Source organism: Podarcis gaigeae (genome assembly GCF_964106915.1).
Source record: "Podarcis gaigeae genome assembly, chromosome: 9".
In the NCBI taxonomy this organism is placed as follows: domain Eukaryota; kingdom Metazoa; phylum Chordata; class Lepidosauria; order Squamata; family Lacertidae; genus Podarcis; species Podarcis gaigeae.
The window spans coordinates 79,825,367-79,844,770 of record NC_139685.1 but is presented as its reverse complement, the minus strand read 5'-3'; the positions used below and the strand labels follow the sequence as shown (position 1 = coordinate 79,844,770).

Sequence of the window (19,404 nt, the reverse complement as noted above, 5' to 3'; positions counted from 1 at the left end):
GGAAGCAAAACTAAACGGTTTATTGAGATACAATGCAAAATACGGACGCAGCAGAGAGTGCAAGTTGTAGGTCATGGGCGCCCATCAAAGAAGCACCGTGGGATAAACCACGCAGTGAGAATTCAAGAGGAACAACTACAAAAACCAGTATAAAAACAGAGGAACCAGTACAAAAACAGCAGCAATATTTAAAGGAGGATTGACAAAACAACTGTATTAAATCTCCTTCAGTTTTAAAGCACACCCCCCCTCTGTTCTAACTGCACAGTGTTAAGTTGCAGCTGTTACATGGTGGGTAATATTTTTAATATTTATTGCATTTTATATCCCGTCTTCCCTCCGCAGAGCTCAAGGCGGCCTGCACCCTTCTCCCCATCCCATATTATCCTTACAACAACCCCGTGAGGTAGGTCAGGCTGAGGGTTGGTGACTGGCCCCCAAGGTCACCCAGCGAGTTTCATGGCAGAGTAGTGAATGGAACCCGGGTCTCCGGGGTCCCAGTTTGACGCTCTAACCACTACACCGCACTGCCTCTCCGTCCCCGAAAGTGCAGGTGGAAAGGAAGGCGCTGGCTGAGCCCCCCCAGAAATGAACATGAAGGGAAAGGGAAAAGGGTGAAGGCACACAGGGCAGGACCTTTCTGCACAGCGACCGCTCTGTATTAACTTGGGACTGACCCCAGAAGTGGAACTTCCATGGGCTCCCTGTCTGTGCTCAGAATTGCTCAGAGAAGGTAAAACGCTTTGCAGCAGAATCTTTCTCATGGGAGTCTTTTAAGCAGAGCTTGGATGTCCGATGCCTGTTGAGGATCCTTGAGCCGAGATTCCTGCATTGCAGGGGGTTGGACTAATGCCTATTGGGGGTCCCTTCCGGATAAAAATCTTATTACATTTTCTGCTTTACAATTTAAAATACTCATTTCCTCATATCCTCAAGATATCAATGACTTCTTCTCTTTCCATGGTTCATTTTACATATCCTAAATCCCTGCATATTTTACAAAAACTATGCCATTCAGTATTCCACTACTGCATCTGTCAAACTTGTTTGCCCTGTTGAATTTATCTTAATGCTGAAAAGCGTTTCCAGCTGGACACAATCATTATTTCCCATATATTTGATAAACGTTTCCCAAACTTTGTATGTTCTTCTTGGTCTCTTATTATGTTAAGTCTGCAAGTTGTGCATAGTCTGTCAAGTTAAGCTGCCATTGTTCTTTGGTTGGGACCTGGCTCGTTTTCCATTTTTGGGCTAATGAAACACGGGTTGCAGTAGTGGCATACATAAATAACCTTTTTTGACCCCTGGGAATGTCAGTCTGAATTATCTCCAACAGGAAGGACTCTGGTTTTTTGGCAAAAGTACTTTTAAACATTTTTTTCAATTCATTATGGATCATTTCCCAATACTCTTTTACCCTTGAACAAGTCCACCACGTATGAAAGAACATTTCCACTTTGCATTTCCAGCATTTATCTGATTCAGTCTTATACATCTTGGCAAGTCTAAGGTAAAGGTAAAGGGACCCCTGACCGTTGGGTCCTGTCGTGGCCGACTCTGGGGTTGCGGCGCTCATCTCACTTTATTGGCTGAGGGAGCCGGCATACAGCTTCCGGGTCATGTGGCCAGTAGGACTAAGCCACTTCTGGCGAACCAGAGCAGCACACGGAAATGCCGTTTACCTTCCCACCATTTACCTCGTTATCTACTTGCACTTTGATGTGCTTTCAACCTGATAGGTTGGCAGCAGTAGGGACCGCGCAACGGGAGCTCACCCCGTCACGGGGATTCGAACCACTGACCTTCTGATCGGCAAGTCCTAGGCTCTGTGGTTTAACCCACAGCGCCACCCGCGTCCCTTAGGGGTGAAGCCTACTTGGGGGTAAATTCCAACCCTAGAATTCCATGAGTCTTCTGGGATTTTTGGCTGCCCTGCTCTCCACAGCCTCTTGCCAAGTGCAATGTTGTTTCCTGCAAGCACCGAGGCCTCACTCTGGCCCTCACTTCATCTCAGCTGACCCCTTGCAAGGGACCTTGTCCCCCGCCCCCCCTGGCTCTGCTGGTGTTTGCTGGGCACAAAGATGGCGCTTGTATTCTGCAAACTTAACACTCACTTTGCGCTCTGAGCCTTGGCGCAAGGGGGCACCCCATTGCAGGCTGAACGGGGCAGAGACTTTCACCTCCACAGGACGAGCAGGTCCAGGCATTCACGGCGGACCCTCCTGAGCAGCTGGTCATGGTCTCCCCGGGTAACGTCCGGGCAGCCTTGCAAGTCCAGGTGTCCGAGCTGATTCTCTGAAGACAGCAGCAGGTGGGCGGTTTGGGCAGACACCTGGCTGTGGGCCAGGGAGACCTTGCGCAGGTGTGCCAGGGGGGTGCCAGGGGTCTCCAGTGCCTTCTGAAACAGCCCGTCCAAGGGGAAAGGCACGTGGATCAGCTCCAGGGTTTCCAGGCACGGGGAATTCCCAAGCAGAGACAGGAGGGTGGCGCTCAGCACGGCGGAGTGCAGAGAAGGCAGAGGAGCGTCGGACGCGGCCAAGATGAGCCGAAAGGCACGGAGTCGAGGGAATTTGTCAAGGGGAACGAGGCTGACATCCAAGCCTCCGTCTCCGTTTGCAAGTGGTTCCCAGTGCCAGCCGGGCAGCTGCGGGGCACAGAAGGAGGCACTGAGCTCCCGGAGGTTTGGGCAGCGGCTCAGCAGGGTGGGGAAGGAGAGAGGGTCTTCGAGGGAGAAGCCCCCCAGCGAGAGGGTCTGGAGCTGGCTGCCCTGGGAGGCGGCCAGGGGCAGCAGCTCCCCCAGGTGCCTGCTCCCCTGGCAGCTCAGCGTCAGGTGGGCAAGGCCGTGCCAGGACAGCAGGGGGCTTTGGCCCTTGCCAGGGCCGTCTTCGAGGATCACTGTGGCCCTCGCCACGTGGGGGCACGCAGCACAGATGGCAGGCAAGGAGTCCTCACTCACCTCCAGCATCTCCCGGAGGGGCAGCGTGAGCTTTGCACTCCCCTCGCCTGTAAAGGAGGGTGCCCTGTGCCGCCGCGCCAGCTCCTCCAGGGAGGGAAACTCCGGGGGGATCTGGGCCCCGCCAAACTCCTGGTGGTGGACCAAGCACACGGCGTCCGGGACGAGGCTGCTGACCAGGGACTTCAGGCTGGGCAGTGCCAGCAGCAGGAAGACCAGGGCCCAGAGGAGGTCCTGGCTGGAGGCGCTGGGTTCAAGGTCCGACGCTGCCAGCACCTGCAAGGCCGGGCAGCAGAAGGTGCCCGCGATGGGGTCATAGGCCAGGTACAGGAGGGAGGCCCCAGACAGCCGGGCGCAGGCAGAGATGTCCAGTTCGCGCAGCCGCTGGCAGGAGGAGCCCACAGCCGAGAGGACGGCTGTGTTGCACTGCGTCCCTGAGAGGTTCAGCTTCGTGAGGCCGGGCAGGATTTCCGCCAGGTCAACCAGGGAGTCGGCAGGGATCCGGCTGCAGCCGCGGAGATCCAGGGAGGACAGGTTCTGCCTCGGGAAAAGGAGCGAGAATGAGAGTAGGACGGAGGGCATAGGGACCCCAGGAATTCTAGGGACAGAACTACCGAAATGATATAGAAACTTATTCCTGTATGCTACCACAGCAGCAAGAACGTTACCCGCCCCAAAATGGAAAGAAGCAGAAGTCCCAGCAAAGGAAGAACGGATACGAAAACTTATGGGATACGCAGAAATGGGAAAACTTACCAGAAGAATAAGAAATCAAGAAACTTTTTTTTACAAAAGAATGGAAATGCTTTACTGAACATTTACCGATAAATTGTAAACAGAGGAGAAGATTAGCAGGGTTATTGTAAAAACCTGCAGTTTGATAAGAGTATATATGTAAAGTAGATGAATAAATGAGCAAATTAAGTTAATTTAGATACGCAGAAAATATTAAAAATAAAGTTAAGGAACTGCAGAAAGGGGGGGAAGGAAGTCAAGATCTGAAATGCTAAAATGATTGTAAATTTTGTAAACCTGAAAAGCATAAGTATTTTTGTTTTTTAAAGGATCCTGGGACACCATAATTACATGGCCATGCTGCCAGCAGAGCAAATTAATTATTATGACTGTGTTGGCCCAAATATAAGCCACACCCGAATATAAGCCACACCTTTAAAGTTCAAGGGGGAAAAAAGAAGAAAAGACAATACCCAAATATAAGCCACTCCCTTAAAATTCTGCAGGCACTCACACCCGTTTCGTTTTACCATATGTCTGTTCCAGCCGCGATATCATAAAAGCCTATTTTTGTAAGGCCGTGAATTTAAGCCGCACTAGCTTTTCATGGTCGGAATTTGGAAAAAAGTGAGGCTTATATTCAGGCCAATATGGTAATAATAATAATAATAATAATAATAATAATAATAATAATAATAATACCCAGTCACTCTGGGCAGTTCCCAACAGATTAAAAACATGATAAATTATCCAACATTAAAAGCTTCCCTTTACAGGGCTGCCTTCAGATGTCTCCTAAAACTTCTCTGCCTCCTTGACATCGCATGGGAGGGCGTTCCATGGCCCCGATCCGAGCGCATCAAGCGCCTGAAAGAAGCCACATGGCAGGAGGCCAGGGAGCGGAAGCAGCACCCCAGAAGACGTGCCTCCCTGAGGGATCTCCGTCCTGGCACAGCGCCCCCTGCGCCCCCTTACCTTGCAGCGCACAGTGATGATGTCCGCGATGGCCTTGGTGACCAGCTTTGGGCAGGTGCTGAGGCTCAGCTGCGTCAGGTGCGGCACCAGGAGCAGGTGCAGCATGGGGCGGGTCAGGCGCCCGCTCTGCCCCATCAGCTGGAGCAGCTCCTGGACGACAGAGCCAGCTGGGAAAGGGGGAGGAAGGAGAGACCCAGGATGTTAATCTGCGATGGTGCCCAGAGCCAAGGATCTGGAGTGCGCTTATCCCTCACCCCGCTGTGTGCTCACAACGACAACAATACAGTGGACGCTCGGGTTGCGAACGTGATCCATGCGGGATGCACGTTCGCGACTCACAGCGTTCGCAACCTGCAGCAGCACATCTGCGCACGCGCTGGTTGCAATTCGGGGCTTCTGCACATGCACAAAGTGTGATTTTGCGCTTCTGCGCATGCACGACTGCTGAAACCCGGAAGTAACCCGTTCCAGTACTTCCGGGTTTTGGTGGTCCGCAACCCCCAAAAAATGTAACCTGAAGCATCTGTAACGTGAGATACGACAGTAATTTATTACTTATAGCCCGCCCACCTGCCTGGGTTTCCCCAGCCACTCTGACTGCCAAGACTGCCGGCCGGCTGCCAAGATGGGAGGCAAGACTTCAACCGGTGCTGCTGCCCGCTGGGGGCTCCTGGGCGCTGCCCCCTTCCGCACCCACTCACCCAGCTCGCTGAAGGGCCCCATGATGTAGCGGAAGTGGTATTCGTCCAGGTATTTGTCGGCGTAATCCTTGAGCCAGAGGCAGCTCATGTTCCCGGCCACATTCTCCAGGCAGAGCCTCTGCAGTGCCTGCACCTCTTTCCGCCTGGGCATGGAGCTCCTGGAAGAAAAGAAGGAGGAGGAGAGGCGTTGGCAAGGGAGAGGCGGGCAGTTCCTCCCCTCCCCTGCTCCCAGTCAGGGTGGAGCTGCTCCCTTGGCAGGGTGACAGGCCCCACGGAAGGGGTGTGAGGTCACGCCATGATGTCATGCCGGTGTGACGTCACTCACGCCCTCCTGCCCTTTGGCTCTTCTCGTTCACAGGGGCACTTTCTTTTTTCCTTTTTCCAAATCCTTTATTATTTTATTCACATAATATATATTCTTTACAATAAACAACTCCAAAATAAAATCGCATGTAACAAAACTGTAAGTCTCATGTTTTCCTTTACACTGATCTCCTCTCTGATACCTTTACTTGATATTTCTTGCTGCTTTCTGCTTTCCTTATAGAATCTTTATAAAAATTTAAATCTCTTAAATCCTGTACCAATATTTAACAATTTCAATTAATCCCTTCACCTCCCTCCCCAACAGCTCAGTACTTCACTCCGTGTGCAATCTTCTTTACCTGCTATTATTTTTGTTATTGTTGCGTTATTCGCTTTATTTGTTATTCCATCCTTAATATATTATTATCCTATCTCCTTGAGCCTTTTAAACTTTTGCACGGGGGCACTTTCGTTTCTTTTGCGCTCTGGGCCGCCTTCCAACAGCTGCGCGCGCATGTGTGTGTGTGTGTGGGGGGGATTTCATGAATGAGTTCCTCCTTTATGAATCATTGGCCAAACCCGGAAGGAGGCGGCGGTCTGAATCTCTGGTTTGGCCTGGGAAGGAGGGCGGAGAGCGGCCCAGAGGGGACTGGACAGACTATCCTCTCTCCCGCCGGGGGTGGGCAAAGCTGCCATGCAGACCCCCCACCGCCCAGGATCATCATCATCATTTTATTTACAGTGGTACCTCGGGTTAAGTACTTAATTCGTTCTGGAGGTCTGTTCTTAACCTGAAACTGTTCTTATCTTGAAGCACCACTTTAGCTAATGGGGCCTCCGGCTGCCGCTGCACGATTTCTGTTCTCACCCTGAAGCAAAGTTCTTAACTCAAGGTACTATTTCTGGGTTAGTGGAGTCTGTAACCTGAAGCGTCTGTAAGCTGAAGCGTCTATAACCCGAGGTACCACTGTATTTATACCTCACCCAGCCCAGCCACTCTGAGCGGCTTAAATAATAAATTATTATTATTAAATTATTATTATCAAATGAAGCAGGATTCAACAATCTATTGGAATCCAGTAGTAAACAGTAAAATTAAACACCCGCAAATCCTAAAGAGTTTACACTGACCAATTACAATGACAGGATTCCCGGGGGGGGGGGGCGAGAAAGCGGAAGCTTCGGGGTGGGGCAGAAGGGGGATCCTGGTGGGCTTGTCCCGGGCGGGGCGGGGAAGGGGGCGCCGATCGGGACCGGGACCAAGAGAGCAGAGCTGTCAACGTTTCCCTTTTCTCACGAGGAATCCTATTCGGAATAATAATAAGGGAATGCTGTAATAAGGGAATAAGGGAATTTCCCTTTAAAAAAAGGGAAACGTCGACAGCTATGCAAGAGAGCTGGTCCCGATCCGAGGCGAGGCTGGTCCCGATCCGGACGGAGCCCTTACCCTGGCGCTGGATCCCTCCTGCCGCCGATCCGCCCGTCTCCCGGAGCCGCGCCCGCCTGCCTGCCTGCCGCCCTCCTTCCCGGGAGCCCCAAGGATCGAGTCCCTCTTCCTCCTCCTCCTCCTCCTCCCGCCCACGCGGCCGAGCAGCAGCCAGGCCCCGCCCCTCGCCGGGCGGAAGGCGCCGCGGCCCCGCCCCCTTGGCTTCCTCGGCCCGGGATGCGCCTGCGCGGGCCCCGGGGACCTTCTGGGCGGGGAGCTGCCCCGCGCGGCGCCTGCCGTGGGAAGTTGTGGGAGTCGCCGGTGGGGCGGCGAGAGGGCAGCCCGGGCGGGGGCCTTGCTGACAGGGCGGAGGCCGGCGCGGCGGAGAGAGGAGGGAGCCGGTGAGTGGGGGGGGGACACGGGGGGGGGGTCCTGAGGAGACAGGCCCAAGCCGGGGGGGGGGAGAGACCCCGGCCGACCTCGCGGGGATGGGGGGGGCGCGCCGGGCGGAGGCAGCAAACACGGAGTGGGGGGGGGAGTAGAGGGGGGGCACACCGGGCTCAAACCCCCCCCCCCATAATTATTACCTCTTTACATTTGCTTAGAACAGGGAAGGCCCAACTCGGCCCTCCAGAGGTTTGGGGACTACAACTCCCATCATCCCTGACCACCTGGCCTCTTAGCTAGGGATAACAATAATGATGATGATAATTATAATAATAATAAACCAACACAATTTTTTTTTGTATCCTGGATAATAATAATAATAATATAATAATAAACTTTTATTTGTATTCTGGCTGGGAAGCAGAGGGGGGGGGGACCGGGGCTCAACCCCCTCCCAATAATTATTACCTTTTTACATTTATTTAGAACAGGGATGGCCCAACTTGGCCCTCCAGCTGTTTTAGGACTACAGCTCTCATCATCCCTGACCACTGGTCTTGTTAGCTAGGGATAATAATAATAATAATTATAAACTATTATTTGTATCCCAGCCGGGAAGCGGAGGGGGGAGGCGGGAAACCGGTGGTGAGGACCAGGGCTCAACACCCCCCCCCCCCAATAATTATTACCTTTTTAACATTTATTTATAATAGGGATGTCCCAACTCAGCCCTCCCCATGTTTGGGGACTACAATCCTATCATCCCTGACCACTGGTCCTGCTAGCTAGGGATAACAATAATAATTATGATCATCATCATCATCAACGACTCCCATCATCCCTGACCACTGGTCCTGTTAGCTGGGGATAATAATAAACAACAACAACAACAACAACAATAAACATTTTTTTGTATCCCAGCCGGGAAGCGGAGGGGGGAGGCACGGTTTTTTACCTTTTTTACAATTATTACCTTTTTACATTTATTTAAAACAGGAAAGGCCAAACTTGGCCCTCCCCATGTTTAGGGACTATAACTCCCATCATCCCTGACAACTGGTTCTGCTAGCTAGGGATAATAAGAATAATAAACTTTTATTTGTATCCTGGCCGGGGAGGGGACCAGGGCTCAACCCCCACCCTCAATAATTATTACCTCTTTACATTTATTTAGAACAGGGATGACCCAACTCGGCCCTCCAGATGTTTGGGGACTACAACTCCCATCATCCCTGTCCTGTTAGCTAGGGATAATAATGATGATGGTGATAATAATAAATAATTTTTATTTGTATCCCAGCCGAGACCGGGCTCAGGGTGGCTAACTTCAAATATAAACATTGATATAAAATCAAACAATAATTAAATCACCTCTTCAAAACAAATCAGGATAGAATTAAAATCTGAATTAGATGGCTTTCTGCCCGATTTGGGTGTTTAAAAAAGTATGACGTGGAAGCTGTAATTTTGTAGCTGTGACACTTTAGGAGCCAATAGAGATAATATGCTGGTCACATTAAAAGGCCCTGCTTCGGTAGTTAAGTATCTTCTCCAGATGCTAACAATACTTTAAAAAGTCAAAAAGCTGTTTTTATGTGGCTTCAAAGCTGTCTTCAGGTACTTTATTTGCTTTTTATCTGTTGAATGCTTATGGCTGGAGGGGTCCCAAAACAGCTGGAGGGCCAAGTTTGGCCCACACTGATTTAAAATACTTGATAAAATGAAGGACCCCAACGTAAATTGGAAAAGGTACAAATGCTATGAGGTAAAATTGGAATTATAAAAAACCCTGAGGCAGGATGGAGGGAAGTCGACAGCTCGCGTGAGCAAATAAGGAAAGAGTTCCATAAAGATGTATTTAATATTATAAAATGGAAAACCTAATAAATATATTATTTTAAAAAATCAACCCCCCCCCCCCGCCTAACTCAACAGGGCCATCAAGGCATCTCGGTGGGGACAGCCTTCCCCCATGAAGACGGGCTTTTTGGTTTAAGGAAAATGCGGGGAAGGCCAGGGGGTGGGCAATAGAAATTTATGAAGGGATGCAGAGCAGGAAGGAAGTGGACCTGGCGGGAATCTCAAACTCGAGGGCATCCGACAAAGTGATTCAAGACAGGGAGACAAAAGTCCTCCTTCACACAGCGCAGCCTGGAGCTACGGAACTCCCTCCCACAAGAGGCAGGGGCCACAGTGCTGGATTTACATATAAGCTAAACAAGCTATAGCTCTCTTTGGGCCCCCCAAAAAATTAAAGGAAAAGAAAATGTATTTCACTATTAATATACTTCTTCTTAATTATATTTCAGTTCAACAATTACTTTGATTAAATACGTATTATGTGATGTGCAAATTCATAAATTACCAAATGGCATCTATTCAACACAAAAAACAGTGACAATTTGTTTTGGACAAAGGACAGCTGGACATAGAAAGGGCCCCATTACCTTCAGTAGCTGAGGGCCTCATCAAACCTCAATCCGGCCCTTGCAGGGGGTAATAATAATAAAAATAATAATAATAACAGTTTATTATTTATACCCCGCCCATCTGGCTGGCCTTAGAAGAGGACTGGACCAGTTCCCAGAGGGCTCTCGAGGGCGACTTTCTTCTTGCTGTCATTCTGGCTCACTGGAGCCAATGGATGTAGCCTGCATTCAGAACCCCTTTCCCACTGCCTCTCTTTCCTGAGGTTCCTGCAGACCTTTCACTGCAGCCTCTTCCTTTCCAGCCCCACTTGCTATGTGGGGAGGAAATCTTGGGCTGCAGGCTTCGCTTCACTCACCATTTCCTCCTTCCCGGCGGGCCTGTTGACCTTCGGCAGGAGATGTTTGCATTGCGGGCTGGACTTGGGTGTTTCTTCCCATGCTTCAGTGGGATGACAGAATCTACACAGGCGGAACAAAATTAGAATAATGAAACACAGTGCACATCCCTGGGGGGGGGGGGGGGAAATCTGATTTTTTAAAGACTATCACTCGTGTCTGCAACGTCTCAGCTCATTTGCTCTATTCTTAACATTTTAAAGGTGGGCGTTTGTTTGGATGGCAGGTTTTGTTGCACGCCCCCCTCCCCAAGGGCTAGTTTCCCGCCCTCAATTTTTAACTGAACAGTCAAGCAAACTCTTTCCTCACATTTTTTGACAGCACATGATAGTCTTTGAACACCCTGCTCAAAGAACTCTATTCAAAACTGGGGAGTCCAAAGAATTACGGGGTGTTGGAAAGAGGCAGATTCCACCAAGGATGACTTTTTCCTTGATTGAAACAAAACAAAACAAAATTCCTTCCAGTAGCTCCTTAGAGACCAACTAAGTTTGTTATTGGTATGAGCTGCTTTCGTGTGCATGCACACTTCTTCAGATACACTCATTCTCCAGATACACATTCATTTTCTTGATGAATGGGTGTGATGTCAGTGAACAGGCTGTTTGTGCCAAAGGCTTTTCTTTGGCAGCAGATCAGCTAGCATGACAAAGACGCAGGCGACTGAGCTTTCGCTGGGAGGCTGCTGGCATCTGCGGTGCAGCGACAAGTCAGCAATTGTAGGACTTGCGTCACGTGATAGAGGGCAGCCCGTCCTGTGTGCTTTAAAGTTTTCCTTCAGCAGCTCCACCCAGTTGTTCAACACAGAGAAGCCGTGCGCCAAATACGTCCTGTAGCTCATGGGGGCAGAATACTACAAGGAGGTGCTCAGAAACTATTGTCTGTTCCTTGATTATTGTCATTTGCTCTATGCGGGGCTGACCATGAAGCTGACCCAGAAACTCCAGCGGGTGCAGAATGCCGTGGCAAGGCTCCTTATGGGGTCCTCACCGCGGGATCCCATTCATCCAGTGCTTTACCAACTGCACTGGCTCCCGGTGGAGTCCAGGGTCAGGTTTAAGGTGCTGGTTCTAACCTTTAAAGCCCTATACGGCCCTCATCCCTACAGGACCCCCTGTCTGGTATGCCCCGTGGAAGGCCTTACGGTCTTCAAATAAAACCATCTTGAAGGTCCCAGACCACAAGAGAGGTTAGGCTGGCCTCGACCAGAGCCAGGGCCTTTCCTGTCTTGGCCCCAGTCAGGTAGAACGCTCTGTCCCAAGAGACCAGGGCCCTGCGAGACTTGGCATCTTTCCGCAGGGCCTGCAAGACAGAGCTGTTCCACAAGGCTTTTGATTGGGGCACCGTTTGACCCCCCTCCTTTTATAAGACCCTGCATATAAGTGGCCTCTCTATCTCTTCTCACCGGCTCATACAAATAGCTGAGCCTGGTGAGTACTTAAGGTCCCTAACCCTATAGTTATCATTTGTGGGTAGCCATCTGAGTTTATTTTGATTTTAATCCGATTTTAAGCTGTACAGTCCTACCTCAGGTGACAGACGCTTCAGCCTGCGTTCTTTCGGGTTATGGCCCTCCAAAACCCGGAAGTACCAGAACGGGTTACTTCCAGGTTTCAACGGTTGCGCATTAGCATGTGCACAGAGACGCCACTGCGAGTTGCGAACGCTGCGGGTTGCGAATGTGCATCCCACACAAATACATTCGCAACCCGAGCATCCACTGTATTTCAGTTGATTACTGAATTTATATTTTAATGTATTATATATTTTGATGTTAGCCACCCTGAGCCCGGTTCTGGCTGGGGACAGTGGGATATAAATAATAATAATACTTATTATTATTATTATTATTATTATTATTATTATTATTATTTCCTTGCTGGCCCCTGCAGGAATTGTGCAGTGTGGGCCAAGAGTGCTGCATCTTTGCTGGGACCTGCCTGCTTCTTTCAATGGACTAGGATGAACTCTTAGGACCTTTGTGGCATGGCTGCGACTGAGCAGCTGACATGATGTGGATGGCTTGAAGCTGCTGGTTGGGAGAGCTCACTTGGAGCGGCTTCCTTCTGGTAGCAACATGGGCTGCTGCTGGCTGGGTTCTGCTGCTGGTCCTGATCCTCTAGTGAGATCTGGACCAAAAGTGAAGAAAATGCTCCCTAATGGGAATCATGTCTGGAGAACCACATCTTCCTCCCCTCCATCTGCCTGCTGCTGCTGACTATGGGGAGGTTGCTTTCATGATCGGTGACAGGCCTCCCCTTGGGGCACCTGAGAGCCAGTGGGCTGTAGTGGCTAGTGCGCTGGACTAGGACCTGGGAGACCAGAGTTTGAATTGGCACTCGGCCATGATGCTCCCTGGGCAACATTGGACCAGTCACTGGCTCTCAGGTTAACCTACCTCATGGCCTTGTTATGGGCATTGAATGAGGAGGGGGAGACCCATGTATGCCATGTTGAACTCCCTGAGGGAATGGTGAGATATAAATGTAATAATCTTCCGGCTTCTGTTGGAAACGGGATCTTGGAATAGAAGGAACCTTGATCAGGTTCTTGAGCGTCCCTAAAATATACAGTGACTGCTGGGAACATTTGTTGCGACGTTTGCTCCTGAGCATCTCATGCTTACAGGGCGATGGAGCCAGCTTGTTAAATTAGATGGGGGGAAATATTATTTCCTTTGGTTTGTGAAAGCTGTTTGGGTCAAACATTAGAAGGCAAAGCATGATGGAAGGAGTTTAATTCCAATATATGGGCCTAATACCGATGAACAAGAGAACCACTATATCTCATGAGAATACCAAAGAAAGTAGCAGTTTAAGTAAGAGATTTTGAACTCTGAAGAATAGAAGTAGTGTGATCAAGTACTTCTAGAGCAGCTTTTGACCTCTGTCCCGGCACGTGTCTCACCTGCTGCCTTGCTATCTGATAGTCAGGTGAAAGGGGCTGGCTGTGGAATGATGGGGTGGTGGGTGACGCATTCAGATGAATATGATCGTGAACTTGAAATAGACTAACCTCCTTGTTACCAGACAGGAGCATCCTCAGATCCTTGGTGTGTTGCTATGGTTACGCCTTCAGTGAAGTGTTCCAGATATATTGATTTGCAGCTTTGGTTGCTCCAGTTTAAGCTGCAAAAAGAAGAAGAAGAAAAGAAATGAGAGAGCATTTGGAGGGGCGTCGGGGGCATCTGTTTGAATAGCCCCTTTTCTGTTCTCTTGAAGGCGCTGCAGCCTCACTCCCTTGGCAGAGCTGTTCCAGCTACTGCTGAAATGGTAAAATGGTGCAGTTTGTCAGTGCGCAAATGCGCACAGCTTGACTCAGCAGGGTCCTAGTGCCAAGTGGATCACGGTTCTCCTTGGGTGAGGAGCTTGGACCAGGAGCCGGGAGCCCTGCTCCTGGGGATTCAGTGGCAGTGTCCTCAGTTGCTGCTTTCGTTCGTTTGGGAGAGGATGACCTGGTGGAAACTCACACTTCAGTGGTTGCTATTTATTTTGAATATTTATAGGCGGCTAAACGTTACTGAATATTACAGTGTATGAAACAACAATAACAATACAACAAATACAAAGAGAAAAGAGAATTTTTCCAAAGGAAAACTGGATACTGCCAACAAGTCAATTCATCCTTCTAGAAAAAACAGGGGTTGTTTTTTGTTTTAAGCGTCTGACAAGATGTGTGCTGTGCTGGAGCCTCACTTCAGTGGACAGCATGTTCCATAATGCAGGTGCCACTGGGCTGCCATAAGATGGCTGCAGTGAACTGGCAGCTAAAAAGGAGGCAAGGCAAATCTGGGATATCCTGTCTCAAGCATTTAGGGCACCATGCACCGAGACCTTAAATTTGGCCTGGTAGCCTATTGACAGCCAGTGCTGTTCCCTGAGGAATGGTATCCTGAACAGGCAGACAGCAGCCTCTGCCCCAAGCCCTGCTGCCACATCATGCGCTAGCTGCAGTATCCCCATCAAACATAAGGGCAGTCCCACATCGGACCATTGCAAGATTCTGGGTAGGATGCCACTCTCAGTAATGTATGCCTGGCCAGCTCCTTCCTCAACAGTTGAGTTGTGGGGAAGGGAAGTCTTATTCAGTAACAGCACCACCCGGCTAGGGAGCAAGGGGGAAGAGGAACCAGGCACCTGCAGCAGGAGAGACGAGAATAATAATAATATATAATAATAATTTATTATTTATACCCCACCCATCTGGCTGGGCTTCCCCAGCCACTCTGGGCTGCTTTCAACTGAATATTAAAAACAATACAGCATCAAACATTAAAAACTTCCCTAAACATGGCTGCCTTCAGATGTCTTCTAAAAGTCAGATAGTTGTTCATTGGGTGCCACTACCAAAAAGGCCCTCTGCCTGGTTCCCTGTAGCTTTGCTTCTCGCAGGGAGGGAAGTGCCAGAAGGCCCTTGGCGCTGGACCTCAGTGTCCGGGCTGAACTTTTGGGGTGGAGACGCTCCTTCAGATATACTGGACCGAGGCCATTTAGGACTTTAAAGGTCAGCACCAACACTTTGAATTGTGCTCGGAAACGTACTGAGAACAGCATACGAGCCACTTAATGTCCACCTCTTCCCTTGTTTCCCTTCTGTGAATATGACAGAGTAGGGAACGGAGGGGCTGCTTGAGGTCCACCTGGGCCATAAGATGCCCCTGTGCAAGGCTGCCTTTTTTCCTAAATCTAATCGCTGTCATTGTGATCCCAGTTCTGTGCAGCTGCATCTCCCAGCCTCAGAGGCGGCTGACTGATAGTCGTTTGGACCTTCAACCTTTTTTGATATATGACCCAAGTGCCTTCTGAGGCTTTAGTATTCTATTTCTGCTCCCCGTTTCCACTCAGTGAGCTGCATGGCAGAATGGGGATTCAAACTCTGCCCTTCCAGTTCCTAGTGTGGCAGCAGTTAAGTCCTCTTCCAAACTGGAGATTGCAGATCCCTTTCCTGTGTGCAGGTTGTAAATACCACCAGTCAAGGAATCCCTTGGGTGCTTAACTGTGTAGCTCAGCTTTAATGGGGATTGGACGAAATTCATGGAGGACAATACCAAGGGAAGGTCTACCAAGCTTGCGCATTGAGCACACTGCTTTATGGAAGTGAGTCAGGGGCAACTTACACCTGCCAGGAGCGACGCCTCAATGCCTTCCATGTGCGCTGCATTTTGGGCTTCACATGGCAGACTGTCTCAAACAAAGATGTGCTCCTCCCAAGCTCACATTCCCAGCATGTTCGCATTCCTGCCTCAGCGACCTCTACACTGGCTTGGTCATGCCCGCAGAATGGAAGAGGGCAGGATCCCCAAGGGCGTGAGCTTCGGGGAGCTGGTTCCAGGCACCAGACAGCATTGGAAGACCAGCTCTGCATTACAAAGATGCCTGCAAATGTGACATGAAGGCTGGCAACATCAAACCTGCCGTGTGGGAATCCCTTGTAGACAATCACAGGGCCTGGAGACAGAGAGTCGGGTCTTGTATCCACAGCAGTGACCAGAGGAGAAATGGCCGCTGGGAGGAGCGCAGAGAGAAGAAACGCCCTGGCGCATCTGCAGCAGCACAACGGGACGCTTTTCTCTGCCCCGGCTGCAGCAAAACAGGTCTCTCCTGTATCGGTCTCTGCAGCCTCAGCAGGCGCTGCAACCTGCCAGCAGTTTGACTTCACTCTCCAAGGCACACTCCTCCATTGCCTGCCAAGATGGACAGGTGCCAAAAACAACATGGAGGACAGGTTTATCAGTAGCTACTGGTCGCAGAGGATTGTGTACTTCCTTGGGGACCAGGGACAGCCTGCCAGGGAATACCAGCTGCTGAGGAACATGAGCATGAGAGCTGGTGCACTCATGCGCTGCTTGTGGGCTTCCCACCCGGGCATCTGGTTGGCATCTGTGGGAAAGAGGATCCTGGCTTTGGGCTCAGCCAGCTCTTCTTAATTTCTTAACTGCTTTGTCTCAGTGAGGGTTGGGCAGTGAGCTTAATTTTTCTGTAGGTGAAGGACTGTCTGCTTGCGCATTTGTCAGTGTGGCAGCACTTGCGCTCCGGAACTCACTGCCTGTGGACATGAGGCAGGTGCCCTTTGTGGGTCCAGCTGCCTCCTGCTGAAAACTCTTCTGTTTCAGCAAACCAGAAACAAAGACATGATTTAGTTGTTTGAATTTATTTTAAAGTTATATTGAGTGTTATCTTTGTTTCTAATGATGATGATTTTATGTTTTTTAATTGCTTTATGGATTTTTACCTTTGTTTTATCAATAATTCTATCTGAGCATTACTTGGGGTGTTATTTATTATGCAGTTTATAACTTTTCTAAATAATAAATCAATTGTTTTATTTGTAGAAGATAAGATTCACCTGTCTGTTTAAAGCAGAAAGAAGAACCATTTTTTTTTTTTTTTGCCCAAATCAGTTCAAAGGAAAGAAGGGAAAGCTGGACAATGACAACCATTGATTCACTCTGAATCAGCTCTCAGCTACAACCCCAAGGTCTCGTTCCTGGTTAGTCAATGCCACTTCAGGCTCCATGAGTGTATAGGTGAAATTAAGATTTTTTACCCTGGCATGCGTCATTTTGTGCTTGCAAACATCCCTTACGTTTTACTGGTGGCACGTGTGAATGTTTGGGTGGGAGTGAGGGACTGCAGCTCAGCGACTGATCAGGTGCTTTGCATGCAGAAGGTATCAATAATAAAATTTAATATTATTAAGGCCCCAGGTTTCGTCCTTGACATCCCCAGGAGAAAGTATCAGAGAGCAGCAGGTAATGGAGAAGGCTTTCCCTCTCTGCCTCACAGAGAGCTGCAGCCAATCTGAAGAGACCCTATTGGGCTAGATGGTCAAATAAGGCAGAGCTTTCTAGGCTAGTACAAAACAACAGAGATTTTTTAAACAGCCGAGTCATAAAGGGACTGTGTTGGCCCATAAGTATGTGTCAGGGCAATACCTTTATAAAGGTTATCAAAATGTCACAAAATAGTGTGCAAGCTTTTGTGTTCCCCAGAACTCTTCATCAAGCTAGAATAGATGCTAAGTGGGGAAGGGCGGCTGTGGAGAGAAAGACTGACGTTCAAGCCATCCCTGTCTCCGCCGGGTAAGAATTTTAAGATGGAGTGAGGGAGGAGGTAGCAGACATTCAAAGGAGACCGTTAGGTGCTTTGCGGGTTTCCGGTTGCAACCAGGTCTGATGGCATTGCATGCTTTGGGGTTTTCTTCTTTCTGTAGCATTCAGAATGTTAACGACAAGACTTTATATAAATACACTGTACAGTACAGTCAGACCTCACGTCACAGGGGGGTTTTTTTGGGTTACGGACCGCCCAAACCCGGAAGTACTGGAAAGGGTTACTTCCGGGTTTCGGCGGTCGCGCATGTGCAGAAATGCCGAATTGCAACCTGCGCATGCGCACATGAGGGTTGTGAACGCTGCGGGTTGCGAACATGCATCCCACACAGATCACGTTTGCAACCTGAGTGTCCACTGTAGATGAAAGGATGGAGTTTGCAAGATTTTGACAAAGACTGGGTTGAGAGTAAAGAGATGGGGAATGTGGTGTCAGAGAAAGTATGAATTGGGAGCCATTTATTATTATTATTATTAATAATAATAACAATAATAGCAACACTGACCTCACTGTCAGCTTCAGCCCAAGACATTTTGGCCCCTGAGGTGAACCCCAAAATGCTCCCCCCATTGGCGAGGGAAGGAGAGCTGAGTGAAGATCCGCTTCAGGAGCAAGGTGGTGGGGATAAAGATCTTCCTCAGGATCTGCTGCCCCTGTGGATCCTGCCGCCCGAGGTGATCACCTCCCCTTGCCCCTGCATGGGCCGGCCCTCCTCACAGTTCTTCTTTGTTGTGCTTCTGTAATCATTTCATGAGGAGAGGGAAATAAATCACACGAGTCGATCGTCAGACTCTATGGGCAGGTATGATGGATGGACGTTTCTGTAGACATTGTGGTTGCCTCCCAGAGTAACCTCAGGTGCATTCTTATGTTAAGTACTGCAGGGGAAACTACCACATTGATTTTATCAGCTCAAGATGTTCTAAAATATCACCTTGTGTCATAAAAGATTATTGAAGCGCTTCCTGGCCGTGTGTGCTGTTGAGCTATTAAGAGGAATTGCCTGTGTGCCCATTTCCCACACAAAGTCCTAAGGATGCCCTGCGCCTATTGCCTCCTTTTCCTCACCCCTTGTAGGGGGCATTGTGTGAATGTGAGGCCTTGGGGTTTCTTCTGGATCTGCCAACTCTTTGAAGTTTGTCGTTTTGAACAGGGGTGCTGATCAGTCCAGTCATCAGTCGGGTTAATTGATAAATAAGTCTCCACATGATCAATTGGGCAGCAGATTTGAAAGCAGCCACAAGAACTACAATAGTCATTTTTAACAGGCAAAGTTGGCACCACCCAGGAAGAGGCATTTGCTCCCGCTCTGACATGTGAGAGGGGAGAGTCTTCTTAAGGCAGTGCTGGTGCTGACACTTAGGGGCATAATCTTAAAAACAAAAAGGTTGCCTATTCATTTGTAATAATTATATGCAGATTTAATCAATCCATAGGCTGCACTCCTGGGCAAAGGAAACCTGAAAGTCAGCTGAGTTCACCCGCCAGGTCCCCGTCTTGTTCCCAGCATCAGCTCTCCAGCGTTTTGAGCAGGAATCTTTCCCAGCAACTGAAGGGCTTTAGCTCGGTGGCTGAGCTTCGGAAGGTCCCAGGCTTCACCCAGAGCCCCTCCAGGTAGGGCTGGGAATGGCATCCTCTTCAAAACCCTGGAGAGCCGGTCAGCATAGTACTGTAATTCCTGACACAGTATAAGTCAAGTTCCTGGAGACATCAGGAATCTAAACAGAGACCTTCTGGCATCCAAAGCATGGGCTCTGCCACTGGGCAACAATTGTCCCTACCCCCCTCTCTTCAGCTGCTTCTCAGGTGGTGCTGACACTGCTGAGCAGGGAATGGATTGTTTGGTTTATGGATTTATTGGCCAGCAGTAGGTATGGAAGAGTCAGGTGGTAGCAGAGGAGCACTGCTCAGGGATGGTTCAGGAGCCGAGCTGGCGGTGAGAAACTATTCCACGCACCAGGAGCAGCATGGCAGAAGGCCTGGA

At 49.6% G+C, this 19,404-nt stretch overlaps 2 protein-coding genes across 9 annotated transcripts in view; one reads left to right on the top strand and one right to left on the bottom strand.

Moving 5' to 3' along the window:
• Positions 1-10,381, bottom strand: LOC310853005 (uncharacterized protein). Its single transcript, XM_083757145.1, has 4 exons — positions 10,269-10,381; positions 5,365-5,522; positions 4,664-4,830; positions 1-3,490 (listed from the first exon to the last, which is right to left on the bottom strand). The coding sequence occupies exons 2-4, from the start codon at positions 5,513-5,515 to the stop codon at positions 2,177-2,179; spliced, it is 1,632 nt and encodes a 543-aa protein (XP_083613271.1). The 5' UTR covers positions 5,516-5,522; positions 10,269-10,381; the 3' UTR covers positions 1-2,176.
• The window catches only part of DCTN1 (dynactin subunit 1), a 69,354-nt gene continuing 57,346 nt past the window's right edge, over positions 7,397-19,404 (top strand). For 6 of the 8 annotated variants that reach the window (XM_083757086.1, XM_083757085.1, XM_083757084.1 and 3 more), the window contains exon 1: positions 7,397-7,497. The gene's annotated coding sequence lies outside the window, so the exon portion shown is untranslated. Of the gene's footprint in view, positions 7,498-16,644; positions 16,798-19,404 lie in introns of those variants that run through there. The other 2 variants (XM_083757087.1, XM_083757095.1) reach the window with 2 other exon arrangements.